The sequence below is a fragment of the Chelonia mydas genome, chromosome 1 (genome assembly GCF_015237465.2).
Source record: "Chelonia mydas isolate rCheMyd1 chromosome 1, rCheMyd1.pri.v2, whole genome shotgun sequence".
Taxonomy (NCBI): Eukaryota; Metazoa; Chordata; order Testudines; family Cheloniidae; genus Chelonia; species Chelonia mydas.
The window spans coordinates 27,825,250-27,840,316 of record NC_057849.1 but is presented as its reverse complement, the minus strand read 5'-3'; the positions used below and the strand labels follow the sequence as shown (position 1 = coordinate 27,840,316).

The 15,067-nt window shown below is 43.0% G+C and overlaps 1 protein-coding gene and 1 long non-coding RNA gene across 2 annotated transcripts in view; one reads left to right on the top strand and one right to left on the bottom strand.

The window, feature by feature from the left end:
• LOC102929635 (high-affinity choline transporter 1-like) overlaps positions 1–13,446 on the top strand; it is a 28,389-nt gene extending 14,943 nt beyond the window's left edge. The window contains exons 4-8 of the mRNA XM_027831607.2: positions 1,387–1,535; positions 6,423–6,566; positions 8,694–8,847; positions 9,818–10,035; positions 12,913–13,446. Of these exons, the coding sequence (XP_027687408.2) occupies positions 1,387–1,535; positions 6,423–6,566; positions 8,694–8,847; positions 9,818–10,035; positions 12,913–13,446 (1,199 nt within the window). The remainder of the gene's footprint in view (positions 1–1,386; positions 1,536–6,422; positions 6,567–8,693; positions 8,848–9,817; positions 10,036–12,912) is intronic.
• Positions 6,182–12,510, bottom strand: LOC122461986. Its single transcript, XR_006284299.1, has 3 exons — positions 12,423–12,510; positions 8,683–8,841; positions 6,182–6,608 (listed from the first exon to the last, which is right to left on the bottom strand). It is a non-coding gene; the product is annotated as an uncharacterized LOC122461986 (long non-coding RNA).
• Positions 13,447–15,067: the final 1,621 nt, after the last annotated feature.

Below are 15,067 nucleotides of genomic sequence, written 5' to 3'. Positions count from 1 at the left end.
TGTAAAGAGAGTTTTCAGAGACAGGCAATGAGGATGATTAAAGGCCAGGCAAAACTTCCATGTGAAGAGAGAATGAAAAAATTGTTTACTCTAAATTGGAAGGGAATAAAATGGGACATGATAAAAGCAAACAAAATAATGAGTGGCCCAAAGAAGGTAGTTTAACAACTTCTATTTACTCTCTCCATAATACAAGAGGAATGGGACGTTCAATGAAATTGCAAGACAGCAAATGTAATACTGATAATAGGAAATACTTTTACACAGTGAACATTTAAGCTGTGGTACTCATTGTCATAAGATATCACTGAGGCCCAGAGTTTACCAGGATTCAAAAAACGATTAGATATTTATATGGATAACAAATATATCCAGAGTTATGCTAGTAAAGAGGTTTTTTTTCAGAAAGAACAAAAGTTTGAATATGATAAGCCTTCATACTGCAAAACATAAGTCAACCTCTAACTGGCAGTGTTAAGGAGCTTTCTGTATGAATAAGATATTCCACAATTTCAAGTTTTCTTCCTCCTTCCTCTGAAGCATCTGGTACTGGCCACTGTCAGAGGCAGAATACTGGGTAGGATGGAGCACTGTTCTGACGTAGTTCGGCAATTCTTATGTTCCTAGGAAACCCAGACAGAATGACCAGATTTAGAGTCTGGAGATTTAGATGGGGGAGGAGAAAGTATGTGGATGTTGTATGGTTGGGAAGTGTGGAATACTGAGGATATATTTTACCAAAGATTTTTTTTCTGGGTTAAAGCCACTTTACACATCACCTCTGACTGTTACACATTGGTAAGTGGGAGTAAGTGAGTTTGAAGGAGCCTAGAGAAGTTTAAGCTGGTGTAATTTACACACTGACAGAGCTGGAAGATAGGACTGTAGCATACAGGAGAATGTAACTTAAGTATGCCTCTTCTTACTTTAACTCACACTTTTCCAGCCTCTGGGTGAATAAATGACACCAATTTAGACCTCCTTAAACTCCTTTACACCATTTCAAGTATCATTTCTGAAACTAGTCCTTGGTGTTTCCACTCACAGAGGAATCGAAAGGGAAACTGAACATTGGGACTGGGGAAGATTAGTTGCGCTGCTTGAGGCTAGCCAAACTTTAGTACTGACCGAACTGTAAAAGTGGAATGTTCACAAAAACCATTTAAAATAAAGGCATTTAAAATAAAATTTTTAAAATTGTATAATAATTTCTGCCCATTAGACGCATGAAGACTCCTTGCATCAAGTTTTGGTTTATAACAGGAATATTGATTGCAGTTCTGTGACCGGTATGGTGCCAACAGTGTAATTATAGTGTGTGTATGTATGTATATATGTTTGTGTGTGTGTGTGAGTAGATATATATAAAGCTGTTTTTCTTTACAGGGGCTACAATGAGTGTGATCTTGGATATCAGAGGATATTTAGCTATTATCATTTCAGCATGTACTGTTACACTCTACACTTTACTGGGAGGACTATACTCAGTTGCGTACACTGATGTGATACAGCTGGTTTTTATGATGGTCAGCCTGGTAAGGCCTATACACTTCTGTGATTTTAGATTGAAGTGTAGAAGAGGTAAAGCACAAGAAACCTGTTTATGTAGAGAAGGGGCTTCTTTATTATTTCCTGATCTCATTATTGCATGGTTAATAACAATCTAAGGAAAACCATGAAAAAGCAACCTTTGCTCTAAAGGCAATTATATACAGAATGTGAAACAGAGCAGTTCTGTAGTCATAAAACCAATGTCATTTTACTGACCATTTAAATGCAGCCACTTCTGGGGTGGATGGTAGTAACTGTTTAACAGCACATACGCACACTACACAACAGTTTAGGAGAAGAAGAGAAAATACCAGGTATAACTGAAACTACAGAGCATTTAGTTTGATTGTACTAATTGCCCCACTTGGAGTCGACCCAGTCACTGGAGCTAACACTGCTACTATTGTGAAATTGCCATAAAATCCTTAATGACCATGGAGTATGGTGACAACCTTAGTTTTATATCTCATCTGAAAAATGACGCCCTGCAGCAGCACAGAAACCTTGGAAGGCCATACTGCAGCTATCAATTGACCGGGGGGGGGGGGGGGTGTCGGAGAGCCACCTATTGAATTTCCAGAAACAGCTGGAGATTGAATCCAAACAGAGGGAAATAGTTCAAGCAAGTTCATGCTCCTTTGGGAAAAAACAGCTGACTCATGTACAGTCCATGAAAGATTCTCTGATTTACACAGTATAAATCTGGAGTAATCCCACTGAAAATACTCTGGATTTACACCTACAAAATCCAGAGCAGAATTTGGCCTCATAGATTTATGAGTGTAATTAAGATCAGAATCTAACCCACAGTCTCAGCCCCAAGGATCTTTCAGTATGTCTAATTAAGACAAACACTTCATTGGCTTACAAGAGGAATTACAAAGCAGCATAAATGATATGTAAAACCCTTCATGAGTCTTGGAGCGAGCACAGGGTGAACAATAATTCTTTTATGAGGCTGTCGTGTTGTAGTTTCTAGGTCAATTCATCAAAAGACCAAATTTCCCAAGTCCTTCCAAGTGCCTTCCCCAGTAGCTTATTTTAAATCCAGAATGTGCAAGCGTGCCAGAAACCACCTCAAAGTCAGAACTTATTAGAAAACAATTCTTTCCGCAAAGCTGGAACATGCCATTTTCTAAATGTCTGCGTTAAAACAGCAACAGGTTTCTCAAGCAATACACTATTCAGACTCACAAAAACCTCAATTCCACCTTCTCTCCAAATCACTGTTAAACTGAGGTACAGTTTTAAAAATATAAATATATTTAATAACTTAAGGGGGAAATATCTTCAGAGAATATTTTAGGTATTTTTTTTAAAGATTCAAAGTTCAGATTAAGGTTACACTTGTGGGAAGAACCATGCACGTGTTGGAAAATTTGAAAATGCTCATTTCAGGTACCCAAAGTTAGGTGAAAGTTTAAAGAAAACAGTCCTTGCCCAATAGTGCTTAAAAACAACTCAATTCCATAAGCACATGTCTAACTTTACTCGCGTGAGTGACACCATTAATTTCAATTAGAGTTATGCACATGCTTAAGTGTTTGTAGGACCAGTACCTAACTTCCCAATCCTACACTGAGTTCTATGTGGGAGGATCCCTGCATCCACATAGAGCTCCAGTGAAATCCATGGATCTGTAGGAAGGCACAGGGGTCTGCGTAGGATGTGGGTTTCAGAGCACAGTCCTACAAACACTTATATGAAGTACTCAGGCAAGCAGTCCAATGGGACTAATTCACACACATAAGTATTTGTAGGATGGAGCCTTTAGTGGACATCCAAAACAATCCCAACAGAATGAGCAGTGGGAGATGACTGTCAGAGTGTTGCACTTTAATTTGCAATAAACGGGTCTATAACAGCACTTCTAAATTAGATGGGCTGAAATTAAAACTATTTAAATCAAAAACAGTGTTTAGTCTTAGCATATTAGAAAAAGATCATGATGATTATGACTGTGTATCCACTCTGGATCCAACACCACCGATCACTGGAACTCTGTCTTTGAAGGGTCAGATTACTGCACAAATTTCTTAAAACAGTTCCCTCCTCCCCCCATATTCTAGAGAGACAGGGAGTGTCTACACAAGCTCTTCTTATGCCAGGATTATTATGAGTATTCTGAGTGGAAGAGGATGCATTCCATAAGTAGTAAATAAGACACTAAAACTCACAGAACCTACAGTTCCCGACCCCAAATCCCTTCCACAGAATGCTCCTCCAAGGCTCAACCTGGGAGTGACTCACCAAGCTCTACAGAATATTAACTCCTGCAGCCTGACTTTTCTCTCTCTGACACCAGCTGTATGCCAATGTAACTCCATGGAGCTCATCCTGATTTACAGGGATGTGAGATGAGCTTCAGTTTGCATGGGTTTTGGAGGAGCTAGGTTTAGGACACAGCAGCTGCATCCCTTCTCCTGGCTATAGTTTTTCAGGTGCAGAGATAGCATAAGTCAGGGTCTGGCATCTGTGTTTTTGTTCAGACTGTTTTATTCTAATATCACAAACAAAATAGTCACTAGGGAATTCAGGCAGGGAGATCCGCACAGGCCAAAGTGGGGAAACTTTAGTCTTCAGTTTGTCTTTCCTTAAATGTTGCAAGCCTGATATGACCCAAGGGAGGGACTTTATTTGAACTCTGCAAGGCTTCATTACTGCAGTTCTCCAACTGCTTTTATGGAACAGCATGGGCCCCCTCTGGTAGCTAGGTTAACACTAGTCACTTAACCGGCAGCTGAGTCTAATGTCATCCAGAACATGGCTATAAACAAAACAGCTGTCTTCAAAATAGGGTGACCAGATGTCCCAATTTTATAGGGACAGTCCTGATATTCAGGGCTTTTTCTTATATAAGTGCCTATTAACCCCCATCCCAATTTTTCACACTTGCTATCTGGTCACCCTACTTCAAAAGGTGTTAGCCATTTAGGCACGATTGATTTTTTCATCCAGAAAAAATTGGTGCTCAAGCATTGGTGCTCAAGGTGGGGTGAGAAAAGCAGGAGGCACTAGGAACCGTTGGGTGCCAGAAGCACACTCACACATGGCTAGAAATAACTGCTGCACTTGTGTCCAGAGAGCTCAAGGAGAGTGCAGGCTACCACCCACATCAGCACCAGCCTCTCCCAAAGGGGCAGGACAGACAATGTCCTCACCCTATCTATGCCAGCCAGCAGAGACGCTCCCCACCGTGGGGAGTGTGGTATTCTTCTTGAGGCCCAGAGAGCTTTATATTTAACATGACATTATTACTTAAACACTTAAAACACAGCAACAAGATCCTGCTATAAGTGACAGCCAGCCACAGCTTGCTCTGGCCCAGCAGTCTGGAATCCTGCTTTCCAAAATGGAGGATGACCTTTGGTCTCTGCTGCCACACCCCACATCCTTACAGCACAATCACAGCTGTTCCACACTGGGAGGACACTATGTACCAGGGGCGTAGCCACAAGTGGGCCTGGGTGGGCCACGGCCATCCAGGCCCACCCCCTCCAGCCTGGCTCTGCTCCAGCCCCAGCGCTTGCTACATTCCCCCCACCCGCTGGCACTCCAGCTGGGGGGTGGGGTCCGGGTGCAGGGGCTTGTCCCGCTCTGCCTGCCCAGCGCTCCAGCCGGGGAATGAGGTTGGGGGCTTGCCCTGCTCCACCCTACTGCCTGGCACTCCAGTCGGGGAATGGGGTCAGGCACTTGCCCCTCTCTGCCCGCCTGGTGCTCCAGCCGGAGAGCGGGGTTGGGGTGCAAGGGGCTTGCCCATCCACCCAAAGTTGGGGCCCACCCAAGAGTCCCTTCCTGGCTACGCCTCTGCTATATACAGTAGTACAACATAAAGGGGAGTGCACCAGTGACAGTGCTCTTAGTCTTTTATTCCACAGGGTTTGTGTCTTCACTTCGCCACTCCATGGGCCTTATAGCCAAAGCTGAGCTCTTAAAGATTTAGGGCAAAAGTAAACCTTCAGTTTTTAGGTATGTTCAGGACAGCAGCCTCATGTGCAAATCTGTGAAGAGGGTCAGGGCACTGCTCTCTAATTGAATGAGTCACATCCAGGATTCTCAAGGGGGAAAGTGCTTGCTGTACCTTTAGAAGGCTCTCTGAGTTATAACAGTGTTGAGTTACCAGTAACTATTTCAGTGGGGAAAACAGGCAATTGCATCATCACTGCTTAATCACCATCATTATTCAAGAGGCTGCATGATTAATATTTCAGCCGCTGTTTTGTTAGAGCCAAATGGGATTGATTCCATTTGATTTGCCACTGGCTGTTCCCAGCCCCATAGCAGTGTATTCCATCAAGAAGCTGAGATAAACTGCACTGGATATGACTGCCTGGGGTCAGGACTAGGCGAGGCTATGCCTTAGAACACAGCACGACACTCACAGGACCTGTGCAGCAGCCTTTCTGCAGATCTATAGAAAAGCTCAGGTATAGGGAAGAGTCCTCTGACATGCTTCCCCACTTCAACCAGCTTTAGGGCTGGTTTGTAGCACCACAGCAATGCAAAGCAACTTCTCTATACAAAACCAGCCACTTTATAAAATGACAAGGACAGAGTACCCATGTGAGCTATATAAAAAGAGCTATCGAAAACAAGACAGAAATTTAAATGGAAAGGTTAAACAGGACTAGTTTATTTTCCCCTTCTCAGCCTCAGTCTACTCACAACCATCACCCTTAACATTAGAAAAATCCCATATGAGAGCTTAAAGGTGGGAGGCAATTTCAGATTTCTGTGGAATGCCAAGATTTGGTGGTGGTATGATCTGGGGAGGGGGAATTTCAGGTTTATAGGGAAAACAGAGGAGTTACAAATGTTGTCTGGTGTACATTATCCTTTTGTACTGATAATTGTTTTCATGCTAAACACAGTGGACTTGTGTGCCATTTGCACTGCTGAACTCTGCAACTGAAAGCATTTATTACACTGCTGTTAATGAATTCTATCAAGTACCATGGATTGGCAAACTAGAAACAGAGTATCTTGGAAGATGGCTAGATGAACTTCTGTATGTGGTAAGAGCTTCTTTTTTCCATCCTTTCCTTCTAATAGTTCACCTGGAGTGACAGTAAAAGCAAAGCACCTTTTTATAAACCCACTAGTACAGACTGAGTTTCACACGAGAGAATAGAGGGAGAAAGACACTTCAGAATTTCAGATATTTTTATGAATGCATCTTTATTATGGTTAAGGCTAAGATTTTGTCCCGGATATTTTCAGTAAAAGTTACGGACAGGTCATGGGCAAAAAAGAAAAATTCACAGAAGATGTGACCTGTTGCCGTGACCTATTCGTGACTTTTACTAAAAATATCCAGGACAAAATGGGGACCTGCGGGTCCCCACACCGCCTGAAGCGGGGCAGCTGCTTGGGGCTAGGAGCTACCTGCAGCAGCTGGGGGCTGCGGGGTACCCCTGCCACCTGCAGCTCCAGGGGTCCCGCACTGCCTGTGGCAGCTGGGAGATGCCCAGGCCTCCATGCAAGGTTTAAAAATCTGAAATGCCATAGGCACTGACTTACCCTCTGTCCTGTGGGTGCTCGACCCCACCCCCCTGGTCCTGCCCCGCTTGCCCCTGCACCACCCTCACCCCACCCCAATTCCACCCCCTTCCCCCAAGTCCCTGCCCCTGCCCCGCCTCTTTATCATCTCTTCCCCCAAGCGCACCATGTCCCCACTCCTCCCCCTCCCTCCTGGAAAGTCCTAAATGCCACCAAACAGCTGTTAGGTGGCGGGCGGGAAGCGCTGGGAGAGGGAGGAGTGGGAAGCGGCACTCGGGGGGGGGGGGGGGAATGAGGAGCGGGGGCAGGGGAAGCTTAGCTGCTGGTGGGTGCGGAGCACCTGCTAATTCTTCCCCATGGGTGCTCCAGCCCCGCAGCACCCACAGAGTTGGTGCCTATGTGAAATGTCATCAAAAATTGTGGTTTTGTTTTTGAATACAGGTTTTTTTGTACACAATTCTACATTTGTACGTTCAACTTTCATGATAAAGATATTGCACTACAGTACTTGTATTAGGTGAACTGAAAAATACTATTTCTTTTGTTTTTTACAGTGCAAATATTTGTAATAAAAAATAAACATAAAGTGAGCACTGTACACTTTGTATTCTATGTTGTAATTGAAATCAATATTTTTGAAAATGTAGAAAACATCCAAACATATTTCACTAAATGGTCATTCTATTATTGTTTAACAGTGTGATTAATTGTGCGATTAGTCACGATTAATTTTTTTAATCACACAATTAATCGTGATTCATTTTTTTAAATTGCTTGACAGACCTAATAATAAACATTAATAATGCTGTCTGAGGAACAGGGTGGTCTTATTGCTGTGACTCGTGTCCTGCCTCAGCCCATCCCTCTCCAGGAAGTTTGTTACTCTTGGCTTGTGTTTAAATCTAGATTGTAAGGTCTTAGGGTTGGGCCAGTCTTATTATTTGTCCTGTGTACTGGGTGCTGTAAAAATAATAAATGAAAACAAAGGAGCTCCTATGCCAAAGGCAACCTGAGTGCCTGACAGGGAAACTCCTGCTGCTTTTCCCACAAAAACAGTGGAACAAGGGCAGCTCTGCTACAGAATGAAGGAAGCCTAATGAATGAAGGAGCATACACCCCTGTGGGCTATGAAGCCTGGTTCTGCAAGGGATCTTTCCGGGCTGAAGTGGAAAGGGATGGGGTTAGGAGAGAGACAAGCCCAGGGAGGAGTGGGGGCCAAGATAATGGATCTGTGATGCCACAGATCTACCAATCACCCTCCCCTGCAAAAGGACAGAGTGACAGCCAGAAGGAATATTACCAACCCACAGGTTTCAATAGCAGCAGTAACCCCAGAATGACTACTGTCTGGAGGGAGGAACTGCCTTCATGAGGATAGGTTTGCCCCGAATCAGAGGTGTCATTTCAGAAAAATTCAGGGGAGAGGGGGCAAAGTTGCGTCAGCATGTAGAACATTATATGTGATTATATTACATCCTGCAAAGTTGGGAGGGAGGGAGACAAAGAGCGGAAGACATAATGGAGTATACAGACCTATGAAAATTCTGGTGGGGGAGGGAGCAAAATGAAGGTCTATAGCAAATGTCACTCCAGCCTCTAATAATGATGCATGCGTTATTTTTAATGGTTTACCTTCTTTTCAGGCTCTTGGAAGTATTCCATGGCAGATCTATTTCCAAAGAGTCCTCGCAGCCTCCTCATCCAGACAAGCAAGGCTCACTTCTTATTTTGCAGGATTTGGGTGTTTTTTCATGGTCATTCCATCTGTTCTTATTGGCGCAGTCGCTGCTTCTACAGGTAACACAAAAGCTAACCATCAGAGGAGTGAAGTTTTGGAATAGCCTTCCAAAGGAAGCAGTGGGGGCAAAAGACCTATCTGACTTGATAAGTTTATGGAGGAGATGGTATGATGGGATAACATGATTTTGGCAATTAATTGATCTTTAACTATTCGTGGTAAATAGGCCCAATGGCCTGTGATGGGATGCTAGATGGGGTGGGATCTGAGTTACTACAGAGAATTCTTTCGTGGGTATCTGGCTGGTGAATCTTGCCCACATGCTCAGGGTTTAGCTGATTGCCATATTTGGGGTTGGGAAGGAATTTTCCTCCAGGGCAGATTGGAAGAGGCCCTGGAGGTTTTTCGCCTTCCTCTGTAGCATGGGGCACAGGTCACTTGCTGGAGAATTCTCTGCTCCTTGAAGTCTTTAAACCACGATTTGAGGACTTCAATAGCTCAGACATAGGTGAGAGGTTTTTCGCAGGAGTGGGTGGGTGAGATTCTGTGGCCTGCCTTGTGCAGGAGGTCAGACTAGATGATCATAATGTTCCCTTCTGACCTTAGTATCTATGAATCTATGAATCTTCCTTCTATGCTGTGCTTTGAATTATTTTCCTTCAGATGAACATTCTGGTGTTTTTCAAGGTTGAATTTCATTTAATTTTTTCTTCCATTTTCATAACCCCCAAACCACAGACCTCAAAGCATGATGAAGCTTAGAAAGTTTTGGTGGATTTCTGACCATTTAGAGATCTTACAGAGCCCAGGAATGCTGACAGTGTTCCTAATGATCTTTCCCTTCAGAGTTATTGATTGTTTCAGGGGAAATAAGTATGTCTTACTGCACCTTGCAGGGAAAAAAAAAAAGGTCAAGATCAATGCGGAATTCACTGTTAGTTACTTCAACACAGAAGAGAGTAAAGGAATGAAAAATTAACACAGCAAATCCAAAACTCCCTGTTAATTAATGTTCTTTTCTTTTTTAAGACTGGAATCAGACAAGCTATGGTCTGCCAACCCCTAATGAAAGAGGGGAGTCCAGCATGATATTACCCATAGTTCTGCAGTATCTTTGCCCAACGTATGTTTCTGTTGCTGGCTTAGGAGCCATTGCTGCTGCCGTCATGTCTTCTGCAGATTCAGCCCTTCTATCAGCCAGCTCCATGCTAGCTCACAACATCTACAGGAAAATTCTTAGGAAAAAGGTGAGGAGTCTTTGTGAGCCGCTGACACCATGAATCACATGGGGAAAGTTATAGAAGGTTTTTAAACTACTCCTCTGTATGCCCCCAGGAGATTTGTCAAGGTGAATGTTGCTGTAAAATGCTGTCATTGGGCTCTAGACATGGGATGGAATCACTACAGAGGGTAGACTTTGAACTAGTCATTTAGCAAATGAAAAAGCTGTGCATCTATTTCTTAGTCTCAAATGAAGTCAAAGAGAACAGCAAAAAGCCCTTGGGCAAAGCACTTCAAAGCACTCATGCAGCATATTAGAGAGCAGAAGGTGCTTTTTGGCTCCTCTCTGACTATTGTTCCATTTGTTAAAGTGGTTTTGTTTCATTATTAATGACTCCAGAAAGAGAAACCTGGCCTTCCCAAAAACTTAAGATGCTCTCATGTGACACAGAGGAGGCAAGAAAACTTTAAAAATTGGAACTAAAAAAAGTGACAGAGAAGTTTTCTAGCCGGGGACAGGATGATTTAGTTGGGGATTGGTCCTGCTTTGAGCAGGGGGTTGGACTAGATGACCTCCTGAGGTCCTTTTCAACCCTGATATTCTATGATTCTATGAAAGAAAAGGAGTACTTGTGGCACCTTAGAGACTAACCAGTTTATTTGAGCATGAGCTTTCGTGAGCTACAGCTCACTTCATCGGATGCATAGCATATCGTGGAAACTGGTCTTCTGCAGTTTCCACGATATGCTATGCATCCGATGAAGTGAGCTGTAGCTCACGAAAGCTCATGCTCAAATAAACTGGTTAGTCTCTAAGGTGCCACAAGTACTCCTTTTCTTTTTACGAATACAGACTAACACGGCTGTTACTCTGAAACCTATGATTCTATGACAGCACTTCAGTGGTGGTGAAATGATTTATCTATAAAGCTTGTAAATCACACTGATATCCTGTAGTTTAAAGGTACATAGTAAAGATAAGACAGGAAATTGAATTTCTTGGGGTCTGTACTTTGTTACTTGGTGGCCTGAGCTTTTTATTTAAACTCTGGCAAATACATTGTGTTATGACAAAGGAAAAACTAGGAGGCCAAGATTAATGCACAAGGTGACTGTATCCTAGAAATGGGTATTATTAGTCTAATTTGTATAAGATGTGTAGCTAGGTTTTCAATATCAAGCTGCTTTAGAAAAATATTTGACTGGGCAAGTAATCCTCCAGAATTAACAGGCTGGTCTGATTTTCCTGAAAGGTTGTTCTCACTTCATTACTAAATCAAAATGGCTGCTAAAACAATGGGGCCTAGATTGTGCACCTTTTACTCATGCTAGTGAGCACTTGCTCACACGAGTAGTCACACTGAAGTCAATATCAATATCTTGAACTGCTGAAATCAAGAGACTGCATGGGAATCTCAGCTTTCTTTTAAACAAAAGTTTCTAATCCTCATGGCGATGGAGAAAAGCTTGAAAAGGTGGAGTACATATTGAAGGTTTAGACATGAGAATGTAAATAAAAACAACCCAAAATTTATTTATATTTTTAGATCTCGTGATGGGGGGGAGGGGGCTGACTCATGATTCTTCAGGGCTTGGGGTTGGTAATTGTGTCTGCAAGGCAAGCACAACCACATTCAGGGCCTGTAATGCTCCACTGAAGTCAGTGGCAAAACACACCAGGCTATTTTAAATAGATTTGGCCCAAATCATCATCTCCATGGGGGATGGGGATGGAAACCGTACATGTTCCTCACTTGGGGGAGTTCTGTTTAAAACAGCAGTACCGCAAAGCACACCACAGAACAGCGAAGAGAGTCCCATGGCCTGTCTATGCTACAGAGCGTTTGCAGGCATAGATATGCTGACAAAGCCCCCTAGTGGAGACACAGCATATGCCAGCAAAAGGAGTTCTGTCAGCATAGCTACCCCCCACCTCCCTGAACAACATCAGCTCTGACAAAAAAAAGCACGCTTGTCAGCACAGTTGCGTCCACATAGGAGGCTTTGCTGGCATAACTATGTCAGCTGGAGTGTGTGATTTTTTTCATACTCCTACCTGACATAGCTGTGCTGGCAACACTTTGTAGTATTGGCCAAGTTAGCGTAACTTACACACTGAGAATTTCAGAAGGTGAAAATTATAGTTGCTTACACTCTCTTATGTATGTTCATTTAGACTTGCCTCTGATTTCATCCCACATAATCTATCCCAGCATGAGGCCCACCAGCGGGACTTAAAAGCAACTCAGAAAAGCTCTTTAGTGCAAGAGTTAAAATCTACCCTCACTTCTGTAAACATTTCTTAAATTTACCCATTTTTAATATGGAAAATTCCTTACCACAGACAAATAATACAAATGTAAAATCTGTAAGGATCAATATTATTAGTTTGGTGAAACATATGAATTCTGACCTGGTTTGATATTACAGTTAATGTCCTGGCCTCTCCACTTGCATGCCTCAGTTTTTGGGAGCTCAGTTTTGCGGACATATTGTGGGGTGTAATGTTGCAAGGAGCTGAACACCTGCAGCTCCCATTGGTTTCGAATGCAGCTGTAGATGGTCCATACCTCTGAAAATCAGGCTCTGGTGTCTAAAGTTGGGCACCCAAAATTCAAGGCCACTCTAACTAATGTGCTGGCCTCAGTCATTAATCAACAGTACAACTAATAAAGTTCCTCCTTTATTTTAAGTGGCAGAGGTACAGGCTTTGGTGCTGAAAGGCCTGAGTTCAAACACTACTGGCAAGGCAGGGGCTGTTACACAAGCACTAGAGTGCACTGTTATAACAGTGCCAGCATCTATTAATAAACTCCTCTGACTTTTGTAACCTTGAGATCTAATTCAGGATGAGATTAAAAATGAGCCAATGATTTCTACAACAATACTCTCTTATTTTACAGGCTACGGAGAAAGAAGTCGTCTGTATAATGAGGGTCTCCATGGTGGTTTTTGGGGCAGCAGCTGCAGGCCTGGCTTTCCTTTCTAACTCTGTTTATGATCTGTGGTTCCTGAGTGGTGAGCTGGTGTACGCTCTTCTCTTTCCCCAGCTCTGCTGCGTGCTTTTCATTCCCAATACCAACACATATGGCTCAGCTGCTGGATTCCTCTTCGGGTTCCTGTTAAGGCTGCTGGCAGGGGAGCCTTCCCTGAAAATCTCCCCTATTATTCACTACCCAGGTTGCTCTCTTGTGGATGGGGTCTACATTCAGCTGTTCCCCTTTAAAACCTTCACCATGCTTCTCACTTTGGGGATTATCATTGCTGTTTCATACCTGGTGGCGTTTTTGTTTAAGAGAAATATCCTCCCTCACAGATGGGATGTTTGCAGCGTAATAAAAGAAAGGGAGGCTTCTGTTCCACTCCCTGAGATAGACGAACAAGAGGGCTTACAAATAAATATAGTTTATATTAATCCTATTGAAATACATACTTAATATTGTGTACTTCATAATATGGGCCAAGGTATTTTTCATTACATGCTGAGTTATTTTTATTCATGATTATTTATAATATCCCCCTAGAAAGCTGGAAGCTGAAATCTCTTTTCTGATTAACATTGTTTCTTTCATTATACAGACATATATTGGTTTGTTATTATAAGATTGAACGTTTGCGATGAAACTGAACCTAAACCCCAAAGCCAAACAAATCCACATTTGGGGAGAGTTTGAGATGTGGATCTGAACTTTGGGAGTGGTCTCTGTCTTTATAATAGATTAAACCAAATCAACTGAGCCAACATTTAAAACTAATAAAGGATTTCTTTTTTTCACAGCCACAGAATTAACATGTGGAATCGCTGCCACAAGCTATCACTGAGGCCACAAGCTAAAAAAAGATTCAGAGAAGGATTAGAACTTTATAAAGCTAAAGAAAGAAATCCACAGTTCTATTAGACAGGGTTTTCTTTAAAGAAGGACATAAATCAACCACTAACTGATGGGAGTTGGGAATAAACTGCCCTATGGGCATGTTATTTCATAACTGTCTATTATGGGGGTTTTTTGCATTTTCCTCTGACAAATCTGGTGCTGGTCTCTGTTAGAGACAGGAGGACACCGGACTATATGGACCTTAGCTGTGAGCCCATACTGCAATCCTATGTTATTATGTAAAAGGTGTGTCAAAAACAGCCACATGAAGAATATTTTGAAAGGCAGGGATTGTGCCCTTTCAGTAAAAAAGAGTAGAAGTCATTCATTTTGGCTGCATAATAATGAAAATGAAAAATTTGAACTCAGTTCATTTTTCCCTCTAGTATCCAACTTTGAAAAATGTACAAACAATTACAAGCGTTAAGAGATGCATATATGTTTTACTTAAACATATTGAGGCCTGTTTCTGATGTAACTGTATAGACTTCAGCTGAGTTGCAAGAGGAATGAATGGGTGTCACGAACCAGGATGTGAGTGGTCAGACCTAGTGGTTGGAGCAGGAGTCAGGAGCCAGAGTCGGCATCAGAGCTGAGTCCGGAAGCCAGTACCCAGAGCCAGGGGTCAGAGTCGAGTCAGGAAACAGAGCTGGAGCGGACTGGACTGGAGCTGGGCAGGAAGAAGGCTTTCACAGGAGCAATTGCAGGTGTGGACATGTACATTGACAGCCAGAGATCAGTCGTTGCTGTTGGGCTAAAGCGCAGGCTTGCTGACTTCCTTGGCCAATCAGTGGGAGCGGTCAATCAGGCGGCCCTGCGGGGATCAGCTGTGCTCATAGGCTGCCCAGAGACTGAGCGGGGAGCTGCATGTCCTCATTCCTGACAATGGGGCCCAAATGTCTCAATTCATTGGCCTCCTAAATGGCAGGTGTAATGATTCAGAAGCAGGCAAAATAGTCGAGGCACGTATGAGAAACAGAAATGTAATTCGCACACTGCAGTGCAACTGTGATCCGAATCCCCTTAGTTGAGTTATCTTTACTGGGCCAAGGGAGGAGACATATTCATTGTTTCAGACAGCTGTGTTTGTGCAGCTTTTAGGCAGACGAATGGCATCATCTCGTTGAAAGAGCCCAATTTCCAGTTCAGACCCTTACAGACCACAGACACCTGGAGAACCTTG